The sequence below is a fragment of the Pogoniulus pusillus genome, chromosome 25, assembly GCF_015220805.1.
Source record: "Pogoniulus pusillus isolate bPogPus1 chromosome 25, bPogPus1.pri, whole genome shotgun sequence".
In the NCBI taxonomy this organism is placed as follows: Eukaryota; Metazoa; Chordata; class Aves; order Piciformes; family Lybiidae; genus Pogoniulus; species Pogoniulus pusillus.
Window position 1 is genome coordinate 12,864,789 of NC_087288.1, and position 16,700 is coordinate 12,881,488.

General features: G+C 43.2%; 1 protein-coding gene and 1 long non-coding RNA gene across 4 annotated transcripts in view; one reads left to right on the forward strand and one right to left on the reverse strand.

Annotated features, from left to right (window-relative positions):
• The window catches only part of LOC135186410 (uncharacterized), a 41,528-nt gene extending 30,591 nt beyond the window's left edge, over positions 1–10,937 (reverse strand). The window contains exons 1-2 of the mRNA XM_064164054.1: positions 10,591–10,937; positions 9,957–10,542 (exon numbers count right to left, since the gene is read on the reverse strand). Coding sequence (XP_064020124.1) covers positions 9,957–10,542; positions 10,591–10,937 — 933 coding nt within the window. The remainder of the gene's footprint in view (positions 1–9,956; positions 10,543–10,590) is intronic.
• An 819-nt stretch (positions 10,938–11,756) lies between these two features.
• LOC135186618 (uncharacterized) lies at positions 11,757–15,072 on the forward strand. 3 transcript variants are annotated; one of them, XR_010307061.1, is made up of 4 exons: positions 11,757–12,103; positions 12,208–12,253; positions 12,350–13,123; positions 13,574–15,072. It is a non-coding gene; the product is annotated as an uncharacterized LOC135186618 (long non-coding RNA). The 3 variants fall into 3 exon arrangements; XR_010307059.1 differs by having other exon boundaries at positions 13,086–13,123; XR_010307060.1 differs by lacking the exon at positions 12,350–13,123.
• The last annotated feature ends 1,628 nt before the right edge of the window (positions 15,073–16,700 follow it).

A 16,700-nucleotide genomic window follows, 5' to 3' on the forward strand; every position in this document is an offset into this window, starting at 1 on the left:
TGCTACTCATCACTATTTCAGTGTATCGATGTGGGAGGGGAAAGTTTCACCACTGTAGGCAATGTTACTGGTACTTGTCAAGGACACTGAACGCATAAAGCTAAGGCAAAAGTTAACCTACACGTTAACAAACTTCTATCCAAAACAAGCTGAAAATACAAAGGCAGGAAAAGAAACCTTATATAACATCAACAGAAGTTGACACTATTGACTAATGGGAGACAATTAGTAATTTTCTTCTGTGTGTACCCACACCTTGTCAGATGTTTTGACAGATTAATTAGTGCACAGGTGACAATCTGCATACCTTAGTCAGGTTCTAGGAAGAGTGTCAGAATGTACCGGTCTCTGCATAAACACATTTGTACATCAGAAGACACAACTGAGCCATCGTTAGGAGAGGGTTAACGTTTTCTGCAAGCACATCCAACCCACATGAATAATTTACCTTTTCAGCAGTGAAGATTTATCGGCAAATGTGTACTATAAAAGCTCAGAGCTATTCTGTGAGCAACTGCTTTAGGTTACAACATGAGCAACAAAGAACATGACTAGAGCAAAACTAACGTATCAGGTAGAGAATGTCTCTTAATCCACACTGCTGTATTCTCCTTGAATGTGCGTCCCTCCATCCCAGCTCCAAGGAAACATTCATCACCTTACAAGGTCTTGTTCTGAGGCAGTATCAGTAATTCCCTTCCAAAACAGATGTCCCTGAATTACTGAACTGTCCATTGGCAGGAAATGTGCCTTCCTGAACTTGCATATTTAACTACCTCTGCTTATGACAAATTATCAATTAAATACAGAAATCAGAAAAACTCCTGAGAAATGAAACCACCTATAGAGGAGGGCAAACCATGACCAAAAAGACCCAAACCTTCAGGTATGTGTCAGCAATCCCTAACACAACATTTGCCTACTGCACCAAATAATTTATTTTCCTTTCTTAGACTGTAACTCAAGTCCAGTACCATGTCTTTCGCTATTTGAAGCACTCAGCACAATTCACAATGCACAAAGGAATTAAAAAATATTATTAAATTAAATCTCTGACATGCAGCATAGTATTTAAACACTTTTCTCTATGTAACATTAAGTAGTATGAAGCATTAACTGCATACCAGAAGCCCTAAAATATGTAACACAGAAAAAACCCCAAAACTTTAAATGGCAGCTTTTATTTCCAGCTTGTCAGAAGGAAAGTTACTTTTAAAATTTGGAAGCTAAATATATTGGCAATGAACGTACTTCATGTTTGGATGCTAACTGCTCATCTGCCTCAATAGCACTCCCCAGCAAATATTTCACTTCTATTTTATGGACAAGATTTAGAGAGTCCAGGAGGCTACAAGGATGCTCAGAGGGCTGCAGCAGCTCTGTTATAAGGACAGGCTACAAGAGTTGGGGGTCTTCAGCCCGCAGAAGAAAAGGCTTTAAGGAGACCTTATAGTGGTCTGCCAGTATCTGAAGAGAGCCTATAAGAAGGCTGAGGAGGGACTATTGACAAGGTCTTGTAATGACAGGACAAGGAGGAATGGGTTTAAACTGGCAGAGGGGAAATTCAAACTAGATGTTAGGTAAGAGTTCTTTGCAGTGAGGGTGGTGAGACACTGGCACAGGCTGCCCAGGGAGACTGTGGCTGCTCCCTCCCTGGAGGTGTTCAAGGCCAGTATGGATGACGCCTTGAGCAATCTCTTCTAGTGGGAGGTGTCCCTGCTTAAGGCAGGGGGTTGGAACTGGATGATCCTTGAGGTCCCTTCCAACCTAAACCATTCCATGATTTCCAACTACTCACAAAGGCATTCTGGGACCTCAAACTACCAACAGAAACATGGAGAAGTAAAAGTAAAATTGCAAGAAAGCCCTGCCATCATCTTTCTTGGTTCTCAGAAAGGACCACAACAAAGTGGGAAGCAGCAGCTCTTATGCATCAGTATCATGATTTAGCTGCCCCTGCTATCAACGATTCCCACAATAGAGCCTTGGCAAAGGTGCCAGCAATTACAGGAACTTTACTCACATATGTCTACATGTGTCATTCTCTTCAAAAGCCAAAACTTACCCTGTTGGGCCTCCATTCTGAACCCAACAGAGCTCTGAACCTCTGTTAATACTTCTGTCTACCAGTGAAAGACTGCATCAGCCACCCCTTTAAGTTAGCAGCCAACTTCTTTATCTGGTACATTGATTGAAGTGTTGTCCTAAACAGAATAAGTCCTCAAAACACTATGCAGAATGCAAAGAGACACCAATCTTAGTAGTTCTTACGAGCATGACAACCAAGGGAAGAAAATCAAAATTAAATACATATATAATCTCTGATGCCTGTTTTAAAAGACCTTTGAAATAAATTATAAATTGCCATTATATCCTCAAAGCTCATCAGAGTTCTTCCTCCTGAAGCAAGTGTGATCACCTTGAGCATTTCAGAAAGCTCTTAAGGAAGAAGGCAGATTTTCACTATTTGGAGCAAGATTTTCAAGGCCTGCTTCAAATGAAGGCATCAGAAGTTTTACTCTACCTAGGCAGAAAATGAGCTTATCCATTGGATAGATTGCTTTTCCCTCTCCTCTCCTTCTGTCCTGGTAAACAACAGGCACAAAGTTTTGTGTAGAAATTCCTTTACACATTATCTCCTTTTTAAAGCACCTAAGATAAACATATCACATACTCAGAAAGTGCAGGGCTTCCACTACCAACAGGATACAGTTTGGCACTGAAAGAACAAATCACAATACTGAGGGAAGGGTGATAATGGCATGTATTAAGAGACATCAAAAATAGGATCTGGCTTCTATTAGTTGAATCTCAGATTGGCAAAGTCCCTGGATTTTGCCCAGACTTGCCCAAAAACCTACCTTAATTATCATCATCAATAAAAAGCTAAAGGCATTTTATCTACAGGGTAGTGAATGCCTCCTCTCAAAAGAGGGAGTTTCATGATAAGAGCTAATCTGAAAAACCTGAGGAATGCAAACTATTTTCTTGGTTGTAAAAACAAGAAAGAATTGCACAAACACGAGTTAAAACAACTACTGGTAACCCCCCAGTACTGCACAGCCAACCTCTTCTCAGCTAAGGCACTACACAGCGTCCTTCAGGTAGAAAAATGCTTTAAACCAAGTCCTATGTCCAAAGGATGGAGTCTTGAAAGAGTGCATTACTTTCAGGCATGGTCACAAATTTGGCCTTCCTATTAACCCCATATTCTGAGTTCATAAAAGCAGTGCAAGGTCCAAAAGAGCTTCAGCTCCTTCAGCTGGCAAGTCAGAAAATCAGTGCACGTTTTGTTTTGTCGATAGCTGCAAGACAGCCTTTCAGATAACTCATTCTGGTTGGTAAGACCACGTGCAGTCACAGAAGACTTAAGTTTTTATACTTTGGCCTGTAGCCTTGTTTTCTGAAAGTTCTACAGACAAAGTGTGTATTACACCCTACCTACACTAATCTGTTAACATCAGGTCTTGCTTATTAGATCAGTCACATTGCCTGCTACTAAACCAGTTTTTCCCCACTTTCCCCACAGCTTAACATTTATAGAATGGTTTAGATTGGAAGGGACCTCAATGATCATCCAGTTCCAACTCTCTGCCATAGGCAGACACCTCCAACTAGAACAAGTTCCTCAGGCCTCATTCACCCTGGCCTTGAACATCTCCAGGGAGGGAGCAGCCACAGCCTCCCTGAGCAACCTGTTTAGCCTAAACACATCCAAGAATCCCATGGTGTTGATACACTATTGCTTTGACAAGATTTTCTTTGAAAGATCCTTTAAGTTACAGAAGAGCTAACTACCTCCAGAAGCCGATCCACCATTTTTTGTCAGTCAGTGCACAACTATATTTTTTTTTACAGAAATAAAAAATAATTTTAGTAACTGTATAAGTAAAAAAAAAAAATCCTTGCCCACTGAAACACGCTCTAGAAATCATTGATCATTGCAAACCAATCATTTTTAAATGAAATCTAACCATCATTTCTGTCCTCCACATCAATGCAGGCTGTAGCAAGGCATGTCTCAACAAATTAAAATACCCAAATTTGTGTTGAGTTAAATCTGACATACAGCTTCTACGAAGCCTGAACATACATAATGAAGAACTAGTTAAATTCCACCTGCATTAATACTTAACTAAAACTACCACAATTCAGTGGTATTCCTTGTCCACTGACGCATATACTAGAAATCAGTGATCACTGCAAACCAATGATTTTTAAATGAAGTCTAACCATCATTTCTGTCCTGCACTTCAGCCCAGGCTGCAGCACAGCATGTCTCAACAAATTAAAATACCCAACTTTGTGTTAAGAGTTAAATCTGACATACAGCTTCTATGAAGGCTGAACATACATAATAAATACATAGTCAAACTCCACCTGCATTAATAGTTAACTAAAACTACCACAATTCAGAGTACAACAGAAATTAAACTGCTATAGTGGGTTAAATCATCATCATCCTGACACCCTGTTTCTAACAGCAGCTTACTCTATGTCCTCTAGAACAAAACATGAAATATCACAGCAGACAACAAAAGCATCATCTATCCTAAGGTACGTTTCTCAACCCCTTTCAGGTACTGCTGATTTATACCCTAGAGTAACACAGTTAAGATCCCTTCAGATATCCCTGTGACTGTTCCTCCTGTCCCCAGCAGTAGTTCAGTTTTTCATCCTACCAGGCTCTTGGTATAATGATAGATATTCCTTTGGCACTAAGTATTGCAATGACTTGTCGTTTTCTCTCTTTTTTAAAGGTGATTTGGTAGTACAAGACACTGTCTTTCAAAGTACTAGTCACTGCATCAAAGAGCAAGGGAATTATTACTTACTAATTGCAAAATATTATTTTGCATGTATATCCTACCTCTGCCAACCCCCTTGAAACAAAGTTACACTAATTTTGACCATTCCATTTTGTAAGAATGCCTTCCAATTTCTCCTCAATAGATGACAAATTGAGTGTTCCAGATGAATTTACACATGTTAATAATGTCCTCTGTGTTATTAAGACAGCACTGCATGATGACTGTGGCATTGCTTTTTTGCCCAATGCAAAGCACTAAGGATCAACACAAGTTCAAATAAAACGCTGTTGAAGTCTTTTCTCCCCACCTCAATAAATATAGTTAATTTACAATCTAGTCATAAGTCATTTGATTATTCCCTCTAACATGCATATTCTTGAATTTATCAGCATCATCTGCTGTGCTTCCCTTTTACCCAGCTTTTTTGGATTCCCTTTACAGTTCCTCAGTCATCTTCAAGCTTGCCTAATCCAAATACTTTTGCATCATTAGCAAGTTTTGGCACACCATCATTCATCTAGTTTATTAGATCACCAACATATACATTCACCACTCTCTTTTCAGAGCCGCTTCTACATCATGATGTAGTTTAAGATTTACATTATTATTGAAAAAAAAAAAGACAACAAACCAACAAAAACTTCTAGTCATAAGATGGAGTACACCAAAAACTAGAAAGGAAAGTTACAGTTTTGAAAACATCTGGTCTTAAGCAAGGCTGGTATCTAAACTCTTTACTTGAGAAGAATACAAGGCTCTCACTATGTCTACAAGACATAAGAGGGGGGCCTGCAGGTTAATGCTTTCTTTTTTCCAGAATGTTGCCCATCCAACATGTTACATATCTGATTCCCTCCATAAAAATCTTCTGGTTAGAAATCCTTCTCAATGTTACCTACATTTATGCTTAATTAGTCCAAGGTTTATGGTCCCCTCGGTATTTTCACAAGTTGCTCACATCTAGTTCACCATAATAAGTACAACTGCTTATTAGGGCAGCGCTGACGGCAGGGGAAACACATTTTAAAAGAAGCATGTGCATTCCTCAGACATGTTTTGGGCTGCATCATCATCTTGAGTCCTTAATTCCAGATGGCACTTTTAGCTTGAGAAACATTAAAGAGCAATCTTAAAACCTTCTTCACCTTCCTCTGAAACTACAGCCCAAAATACCACCCAGCACAGTTCAGACAGCAAGGCACTGTATTTGCATAGTTACATTACCTTTATTTGACCACAATCTTATCTTACCTCTTCACTAAAACTGGGCTAAGTTTCATTATATTATCCATGGACACTGAATGTCAAAGACAACAAAATTAAAATGCTCCTAATCCTTCAAACCCTCACATGAAGCCATCTTTTCATTCTGTATGTTTGCTTTAAAACTGGACTCCATTATATGTTAACAATTAAAAAACAACAAAGAAAAATAGCTCAACTGTACTATCTTAAAGGATCAGTAAAGCCAGTATTTTCTTGCCTACCAAAACACTGATTGTGAATAAACAGATTAAAATCACCTAAAGATTTATTTAAAGAGAAGAGGTGTAAGCAGGAGAAAAGACAATACATACATCCTTGTTTAACAAGGAAAGCCAAATCTGATTTCATCTAAAAATGGTAACATCAGTAACGATTTTGATTCCCCTTACACTTAATATAAGCTGTACCTTGTGATATATCTTCAGCTTTAAAGTGTTCAGCAAGCTCCAATTTTGTGCTCTGATTGCTTATCATTACAAAAGTATGCAGACACTTCAATCAAACTCAATTTAGCTGACTAAATGTATTTACAATAAAAATACCCAATAAAATAAGCACAAGCCCCAAAGATTGGATAATGAAGCCACATAGTATCAAGAGGCAGGAAAACAGAAAATAACCATCCCAAGAATGCACGTAACTCGAAAACAGTTCACAAAAGAGATGAGGACCAAGCCAACACCATCTCCATAACCTGATAATGCACCTAAATAGCAGCTTTTGGATACTTGGATGTTCAAGCCTTGATTCTTTTACACTCCAGAACTCTCATCACTCCTTTCTATAGCCTAGAGGAAAGAGAAGAGTCATGGACTGCAGTTCCTCCTCCCAGGGCTATTTCCATATTTGAGAGGAGCCCTACTCCTTCAGAGCATGTGAGAGGTCTCCTCATAGATCGCCTCTTCAGCTCCACGTGCAGAGCAAACCAGAAGGCCTTCAGGAGAAGATAAGCATGTGTAGCATAGACTACACTCCTTCTGGACAGGGACTGAATACAGCACAACCAGAGGAAAGTTCAAGTGCCCACTGAATTTTGACATCTCCTGTGCTAGGTTAGCAAGTGGAACCAAAAAAATCACACTTTTATCATGATCTTGAGTTTCCTCTCAGGTCTACCTCAGTGACTTTAGGATTTAATCTTCAATTGTTTTTTAATTTGTTGTGTTTTTTTTTTAAATATGCTTTTTAAAAAATCAGCCTAAGAATCAAGGAATCAGCAGATTTCACAAGGTCTCTGCATAGAGAACCCACAGATTTGAAAACTGCAACCAGACCTTGTCACATAAATTACAGAGACACTTGTGCACAGGCATACTCCTCACAGGGGGCAGATCTACAAGGTAAAGGTTTGTTTTCACAGATCAGGAGCTGAGCCAGCAGAACTCCACAAAGTAAAGTAAGGCAAGGCACACTGCAGTTGACAACGGACTTAGACATAAACCAAATTTTATGGCATCTGCTCTGCATAAAAATTAAGCCTTAATTGAAATCTTCTTGTAATTGTGCTGGAGGCATATGCACAAATATATTGCATACCAAGTATTACAGCCTGGCTCCTGCAAAGACGTGTATACATGTTTATTATTATGTATAAAAAATAAATTCCATAGTTTCAAAAGCACTATGCATGAACATGAACTTAAGCACAAGTGCACGGGTGGGACTTTTCAGGACTTCAAGACCCATACACTACTGAGCAGCACTGCAAGCTGAAAACCTTTTACCTTCCTATACTGCCAGCAGTTTATAAAACCCCCTCAGCTGACTAACCCTTGGAACAGAAAAGGACCTGCTTCCAGCTCAGAAGCTGGAGTTGTAATACACTTTTCACACTCCATGTATCTATGCTAAACTTAAATCTTGATTAAAATGAGGTGCTTAAGTACCATTTAATCAAACAGCCTCACTGGATATGAAGAGAAACAGAACCAAGAGCAGCCACTATAGCTGTTGTGGTAAGAAAACAAACAGAGAAAAAGGAAACCACAGAGTTACCAGAAGTATGCAGACAAATCCGGGTTTTTTTATATTAAATATTTTCTTCAAGGCTGGAGGAGCAACTAGCGGCCAAGACAAGCAGCTAAGCATACAAAATTAGAGATATTTCAGAGAATGCCATTCTATTCCTAAGTTATGGTAACTGACAGTCATGGGCTTCTGCTGGACAAGAACGACCACCAGGAGGAAAGCCAGGCACTAGTATTACCATTGGTTGCTAATTAACGACGCTGCACCAAAGCTACTTCTGCTGCTACTACAGAAACATTTAACAGACACGTTTAAAACTCTGAAGTATAACGTCTATACAAAACCTCAATTTGCCGTGCTGGGATCAGCCTGGCAGCCCTCGCTGTAGCCTTGATCTGACCACTAGGTCCCCCGAGCTTGCACCGAGCCACTTGTGATCTCAAGCTTCTTGCACACAGACGAAGTGCCAGAACGGATGGCCACAAACTTTAGGGCTTATCTTTTAGCTGACAGGCTGTGCTTTAAACTCTAAGTTTGCAAAACTCCCGACTTCTGTATCACGACCCATTAGATACACACAAGTGCCCTCTGCCTGTAAGCAACTCTGGCACAGCTTCTTAAAGAAACCAAAAGAAGTTCAAGCAAGTACTGCCAATAACAGAACAGGGCCCAAAGCTTATTTGCATCGCTATTATATCAACACATGCTTTATTTTACACCACGGAACAAGGACTAAACGTCAGCTACAGACCCCCCGGAGGGCAGGAGCAAAAGCTGTATAGTCTGTATTTAGTTACTCAGATTTCATAGGACATTCTCAGCTGGATAAACAGAAAGCAGCCCCTGTTGGGGCTTTCTTACCTCTCCCCAAGGAGACCTGGCTACCTTCTCGCTTAATATGGAGGTTGGCAGGTGGTGACTTGTGATTTGGGGGGAGCCATTTTATACGTATATTGTCCCAAACTCTGAGGAACTTCACCGTGTAACAGTGCTTTCAGAATAACCAAACCCAGCAGTGATTATCTACACAAGAGTTTAAAGAAAAAGAACTGTCTCCTGGTATATTTTTTTTTCGCCTACAGCTTCAGCCTGCGTGCCAAAAATCCCGCAAAACTTATTTTGGACAACAACCTCGACCTGCCACCGTTCCCATCTTGTTAAAGTTACAAACAGCTGAAGCGTTCCTTATAATGGAAGCGAATCATTATTCCATGCAGAGATAAAATGTTCTCGATGGGAAAGCTCCAGCACACATTATATCCACATACCACACATACATTACGTAACGCTTGTCCCAAATACACTGCGATAAAGAAAGGCAGCTCGACACCTTAAAAATGCATTGCCTTTGCCACATCAGAAATGTGAGTAGATGTCACTCTCTCTCCTTGCTGGGTTCTTTCCTGCATAACTTAGAGCTACAAGTTACTTGCTCGAAGACGAGCGGCCGGGTTCGGCTTGACTGTTAACTAACAAAGAACAAGGTAAACCCCAGGGCGGGGGGAGACAAACAGGAGCACGCCGCGGTGTAAATACTGGCGGCTCAGCAAAGAGCCCTTCTCCTCCTTGGCTATTTACAATTACCTCTTGATTCCACGAATGCCATGTTATCTGGGCGTCCAGCAGCTTAAATTCACAGCCCAGGCAGGCTGTCCGAAGCTTGTTTTTCGCAGGTCACCGACTGGCCCTGGTAACCCAAGCTCAGCTATTTTCGTCATTTACGAAGAACAGCGCACACGCCGCGCAGCTGTAACCGCACCTCGCGAAGCGCTGCGCGCCTCACGCAAACACTGCCCGTCGCACACATGGAGTCAAAGGCATCACTCAGATCGTTTCAAAGTCAGCGCGGGTGGCTGATAGGCGCGGAGACGCGCCCCAGCCCAAACTCCAGCAAACTCGGCGGCTCCTTACCTGCTGGGCGGGCGCCGGGGCAGCGCGGCGGCTCCGGCTTTGTGCGCTCCCGCGGCAGGCGGCTGTCCTGGCCCGGAAGGCGGCGACGTCTGCCGGCGGGATCCGAAAGGAGCGGGGAGCGCGGCGATCCGCTCTCCAGGGCGGTGAAGGAGGGATACCCGCTTCCGCCGCCCCGGCCCGACCACCGCGGGGAACTTCGGCGGGGCAGCCCGGAGCTGCGGCCGCCAGTGGCGGCGGCGGCGGCGCGGGGGGCCGGGGCGTCTCGAGCTCCTGCTGGCGCCCGCGGGGTGCGGGAAGAACGGAGGCAGGGCGGGAGGGAGGGAGGGGACTGGTGTCCCGCGGGGGCGAGCGGACCGGCGGGCTAGCGAGCCGGAGGCGGCGGGGCCGGGGCCGGGCTGAGGCGGCGCGGGGAGTCACGGCCCTGGAATGCCAGGAATGTGGGGCGGCCGCTGCGGTCGCGGGGCCCGGAGACGTCGGGAACGCGGCTTGGGATTTCTTTTCTCTGTCGTTGCTGGTAGGAGTTTTTTTGAGGGGTGGGGTTGTTTGGGGCTTTTGCTTTGTTTTCGGGTTTTTGTTTGTTTGTTTGCTTTAACTCTTCTCCCCTCCCCAAGGTAGGAGGAGAGCTGAAACCCACCCCGCGGAGGAGGGAAGCGAAGGGAGGAAGAGGAGGGCACAGCCTCCTGCCAATCCGTGAGAGTGCTGGCGGCAGCCTTCCCGAGAAGGGCAGCGCTGCCAGGCGCCAGGCTTCTTTGGCTCTGCGGTGCTGTCCCGGCCGGTCCCGTCCCGTCCCTCCCCGCCGCCGGGAACCAGCCCCTTTCCCGGCCTGCGTGTGGCCGCGCGGCGCCGGTGGCGTCTGCGCACGTGTCGGCGCGGGCCGCGGCGGGAGGGGCGGGCGGGGGCCAGCCCAGCGCCCTGTGGGCAGTGCGGCTGGGCGGGAGGCGCTGCGGCAGCCCGCGGCCGGGGGCGCACCTCCTGGAGCATTCGGGGTGGGGAGCGGAGAAGCTAAGGAACTCTTGGTACTCGTGGGCCTCGAAAGCTCCTGCGTACCCCTCCCAGCCCTACTGGGGGTAGGCGAGGTGCCACCCTGTGCCCCTCTTACAGAATCGTAGCTCCCACGATCTCCTTTCCATCTCCCCCGAGACTTGAATTACAGCATCATTTTTTATGCTCTCCCTGAGGTCGCTCTTCCTGCTCTCTTCCCGCTTTTCCCCTTGTCAGCTCTTTCGGTCTCGTAGTTACTGTGTGACCCTCGCTCCCATGTGGGTGATTCTCCCTGCTTCTCCAGCGGTGCAGAGATGCATGGTGCCTGCCTCGAGCACCAGCCTTGCTGGAAAGCAAAAGGCAGAACACCCGAAGTTGGTACGAAATGGGATAGTTGGCAGTACATTAAATGTCCAGGATGCCCAGTTCATGGCAGATGTGAGGAAGCCTTGCAGTGGTCTGCCGTGAGAGAGAAGGGGTAGAAAGGGCACCATGCTGTAGGAAGAGTAAGTACCATCAGGAAGGATTGATCTACCAAGAGTGAATAGATTACACCAGATAAATCAGGCTTAAGAACAACGTATGAGAAATTATGTGTAGATGCTCTTGCATATCATAGCTGATGGACAGTTTGCAAAGTTATGTTTGCCTTAAAATTATCCACATTCCCAAAAGCACACACAAATACTTCAGGTACCAGTGGGTACCAGAAAAAATGTCAAAGGGAGGTATCCATCCCCAGAGCGCAAGGACTTGTACACCTTACTGAACTCGTACGTGGGCAGATTTGTTGGGAGCCAGGATTACTCAGATTGATAAGAGGATCAAGAGCTGAGAGAGGGAGAAATAGATTCATGAATTTGATAGATAACTAATTGTATTTAAATACTGTATGTGGAATCAGGAATAATATAGTTAACGTTCTTGCACAGAAAGTCCTTTTCATCTGAGACTCAAACAAACACCACACCTTAATGAACTAAGCAATTACTGCCATTTTACATGCAGCTACACTGAGGCACTAAGAAGTGACACCATTTAAGATTTTAATATGAAATATGCTTGACCAAGTGTAGATGCAGAGTTTTGAGTAACAGTCTGGAAGAAACCTCAGGTGTCAGCAGTAGATGAGAAGATGGATCATCGAGCTCCTGTGCCCTGAATTGGTAAATTTTATGCTAAAATGTAGCTTTCCCCTGCTGAATGGAAAGTTGCATGAGGGGGTAGCATGCATCAGAAATAAGGTTTAACTTGTTTTGTTCACTCTCAGGTTCTTCCCGTGCCTGGGCAGGTGTAAGGATTTTGGGGTTTACACAGTAAGTACTAACGTTTGCATCTATGCCTCAAGGTGGTGTGCTGCTGCCTTAAGTGTTTTAGTTGAATTCCTGGCTTGCAGCTGCTCACTTCCATAGGTCTCTGCATTGGAACTGAACTTATTTAATGAGCCTCACTGCAAATGAAATAATGTTGCCAGAAGCATAAACATGTTGACAGATGAGAAGATTTGGAGAGGAGATTTTATGTATTGTTTACCTGCGGAATGGGTTCCCCTAGAAGAAATGAAACCAACTAGCATAAATAAAATCAGACTACTTGTCAGTAAGAGCTTTCACTAAAAGGTCAGCTCAACAAACTCTGCAAAATGAAATGTATTTTAAACTAACTTAACAAAGGGAAGCTCCTGAAACTGGGAATGGTGAAGATGATTGGTTTTTTTGTGAGATTACTTAATGCAGTGATTAATGTCTGTATTAGTCTTGCCAAGATTGTTGCAGGAGGTGCTTTGGAAAAACTAACTTTCCCAGTGATTATAGCCCGTTACTGCAAAGAGTCTTCCATCAGAAGATCGGTTGTGTTGGTGCTACTACTGCATTCTAGGACCATTGAAACCTGGAATCTTTACATTCATTTTGTTCCCCAAGAGATGTCAGGAGTACAGAACATAGGGATTAGAAGCAAGAGTCATTACCTGCTAAGTGGGGAGTGGTTTCAGGAAATACTAAAACCAGACTAGGTGCTCCTCACACTGTTTCAAAATTTGGATGTTAAAATGATACAAGTAATTGATTTGTTTCCAAAGGCTGGTTCAGATTAGCTCAGAAAACTTTGATGGTTAGTCTTCTATTAATTATATGTACTCTGGCTCAGGTGTCATCTTTCTGTGTTGCTGGAGAACCATGCTACAGGTTTGTTTTTTTTCCTGAGAAGGTGACAACTCTAAATTATATTTAGAGATTTTATTGACTTTCTGTAATGATTTATGGAATTGATCTCCAAAATATTCCCTGTGCTCTGGTGTAATTCTTTTACTGGCTCCTCCTACAATTCCATTACATTAAGATGCTCTACAAAACAGTAGAGTAGATGGGAAACTACTTATTGACTGCACCTCAGTTACCTTAGCTACCAGTATTCACTCTGATTTTGGGCATGTAGCAGCGCATCCCTGTGATGTAATTTTCTTCTCTGAAAACTGAGATAATGATCTTTAGAAGGTGCTTTTTGTGTTGCAGATGAAAGCACTGTGTAGAGAGAGGGGTTTTGGTTTTGTTTGTTTGTTTGTTTGTTCTTGGGGTGTTTTTTTGTTTGTGCCTTTTTTTTTTTGTTGTTTGTTTGTTTGTTTGTTTGTTTTATAGAATGATGGAATCAACCAGCTTGCAGGATACCTCCAAGATCATCCAGTCCAACCTATCCAATCAACTAGACCATGGCACTAAGTGCCTCATCTACTCTTTTTTTGAACACCTCCAGGGAAGGCGACTCCACCACCTCCCTGGGCAGCCCATTCCAATGCCAATCACTCTCTCTGGCAAGAACTTCCTCCTAACATCCAGCCTAGACCTCCTCCAGCACAACTTGAGACTGTGTCCCCTTCTTCTGTTGCTGGTTGCCTGGGAGAAGAGACCAACCCCCACCTGGCTACAGCCTCCCTTCAGGTAGTTGTTGAGAGCAATGAGGTCACCCCTGAGCCTCCTCTTCTCCAGGCTAAACACCCCCAGTTCCCTCAGCCTCTCCTCACAGGGCTGTGTTCCAGGCCCCTCAACAGCCTTAGTGCCCTACTCTGGTCACGTTCCAGTACCTCAACATCTCTCTTGAATTGAGGAGCCCAGAACTGGACACAGGACTCAAAGTGTGGCCTGACCAGTGCTGAGTACAGGGGAAGAATAAACTCCCTTGTCCTTGTGAAAATAAAGCCCAATGCCATTCATCTTGACTGAGTGGTTAACTATCAGCAGAAGAAACCTGGTTTAATCTCCATCAAAACAGAGGAGACATATTCTTTCAGTGTTATCTGCAGCTACATGCAATGAATACTGCACTGCCTTGGCACTTTGCTAGCAATACCAGTATTAAACATTTTTTTAACGTGTTTAAGCTGAGGCTAAAAGTAATTCCAGTCTTGTTATAACATGGAAAAATCTGTCCTTGTTAGTTGGTGAAACCATGTCATAACCTGTTTCATATAAAACTGCCTTTAAACTGTGCTTAAGCAACAGCTGGTGGTTTCTCCTGTGAACAGCAGAAGATGTTTAATTAGCTTTGCAGTCATCTACATTACAATCAAATCAGAGAATGCAGTTGCAACACATTCCCGATTTGTATTGTAAACGTGACCCTAACTGTGTTCCTAAAATCTCTGTCATGTGCTACAGCTGGCCACACTGACCCGATTGTAACAGAAGCAGAAACTTCACATGCTGCTAGCCGAAATTTCTGCTCCTAAAGTCATAGTCATTCTTTATAATGTTTGAAGCTTACCAAAAAAGTTTACTCCTCAAGCATTCCATGCTCGTTAATTATTCCATTTAATAGTGTTTCTCAAAGTCATCTCTTAGAAGAGGAATTTGGATTACACAATCTTGGAAAACAAACCTGTTGCCACCAAGCATGAGCTAACATGTTATAGTACTCTACAGCTTATCACAAGTAAGCCAGCACCCAGTTTTGTAGACCAGAAAAAGCCTTGATTGATTATCTGTGCAAATAAACTACGCTGTGTTGAATATTGTAGCTTGCTTAGGTTAGAGTTGTGTTCAGCCTGTGGACTGAATACCTGTGCCTCTTTTCAGCTCTTCAGGAAGAGCTGTAAAACTTTTAAAACTGTCTGGCATTTGTGAATAAAGTGAAAAACTTTCACACTTAAACTTTCTGGCATTTGTGAGTGAAGTGATGAACTTTTACAGTTGCATCATTATAAGTACTTCAGATGGGATTTAGCATGAGGAATATACCTTTCTAGGCAACTGTTACTGCTACAATAGTCAGAATGAGTAATATTTTTCCAGTTTTCATGGATTATAAAGTTGGGTACTTCTAAATGTATCATTTGACATGGTCTCTGGGTTTTCAAATTTCTGAAAACTGGTCTCCTGAGGAAAAAAAAAATTACTGTTTTTTAACAGAGGTTAATTTAGGAGCACACCTAGAAGTCAGCATACACCAGTGACTTGTAGGTATTTTAATGGCTGCTCACTACAGATAATTTTTATGTGTCTCAGCATGAATTTAAGTGTCTCACCATGGGCTCTCAGATGAAAATGTTGTGTTGGCACTTAGAGATAAATGGTTTATTGAGAAAGCAAAGCCTAATGTTGTAATACAAAATGTGGCTTATGGAACTGTCACAAACTTGTGTACATTGAATTGAGCCATTAATGTTTACTTACTGGTGTGAGACCATATTTGGATATGAGAGTACTGTGAAACTCTGAATTTCTGAAATTAACAATGAAGTGTACTCTAAAATAATAAAACCTCAGCTAGATATACCTTAGCATTACCTCCTTGGTACTCCTGGGTGACTTCACCCTGATATGTGCTGGGAAGCTCACAGAGCCAGGCATAGCCAGTCCAAAAGGCTCTTGCAGTGTATCAATGATAACTTCTTGATGCAGCTAGTGGAGGAACCAACAAGGAGAGCTGCACTGCTGGACCTTGTATTAACTAATGAAGAGGGACTAGTTGAGGGTATTAAGGTCAGGAACAGCCTTGGAGACAGTGATCATGACATAACGGCGTTTAGTATTATACAGGGTAGAAACAGGGCAACAAGTAGAAGTACAACTCTGGACTTCTGCAGAGCTAACTTCATGCTCTTCAGAGACATGCTTGCAGAAATCCCACAAGCTAATGCTCTAGAGGGTAAAGGAGCCCAAGAAAGTTGCTTAATTTTTCAAGGCCACTTTCTCCAAACCCACGCTAGGTGTGTTCCCCTGAGTAAAAAATTGGGTAGACATGCTAGGAGAGCTGCGTGACTAAGCAAGGAGCTCCTGAAGGAAGTCTGAGGGAAGAAAGAAACTTACAATTCGTGGAAGAAGGGATTTTTCATTTGGAAGAACTATGGAGAAGTTGTCAGGGCATGTAGGAAGGCAACAAGGAAGGCCAAAGCCTTCTTGGAACTGAAAGTGGCAAAGGAAGTTAAACAGAACAAGAAGAGCTTCTTCAAATCTCTCAGTAGGAAAAGGAAGAACAGGTCACACAGGAACACATCCAAACAGGCCTTAAAAGTCTCCAGGGAAGGAGGCTCCACAGTCTCTCTGGGGAGCCTGTTCCAGTGCTCTGTGACCCTTACAGTAAAGAAGTTCCCCCTTGCATTGAGGTGGAACCCCCTGTGCTGCAGTTTACATCCACTGCTCCTTGTCCTGTCCCAGGGAGCAAGTGAGCAGAGCTTGTCCCCCTCTCCTCGGGGGTGGGAACAGCCCTCAGATTTTTATAAACATTTCTTAAATCCCCTCTCAGTCTTCTCCAGACTAAGCAGCCCCA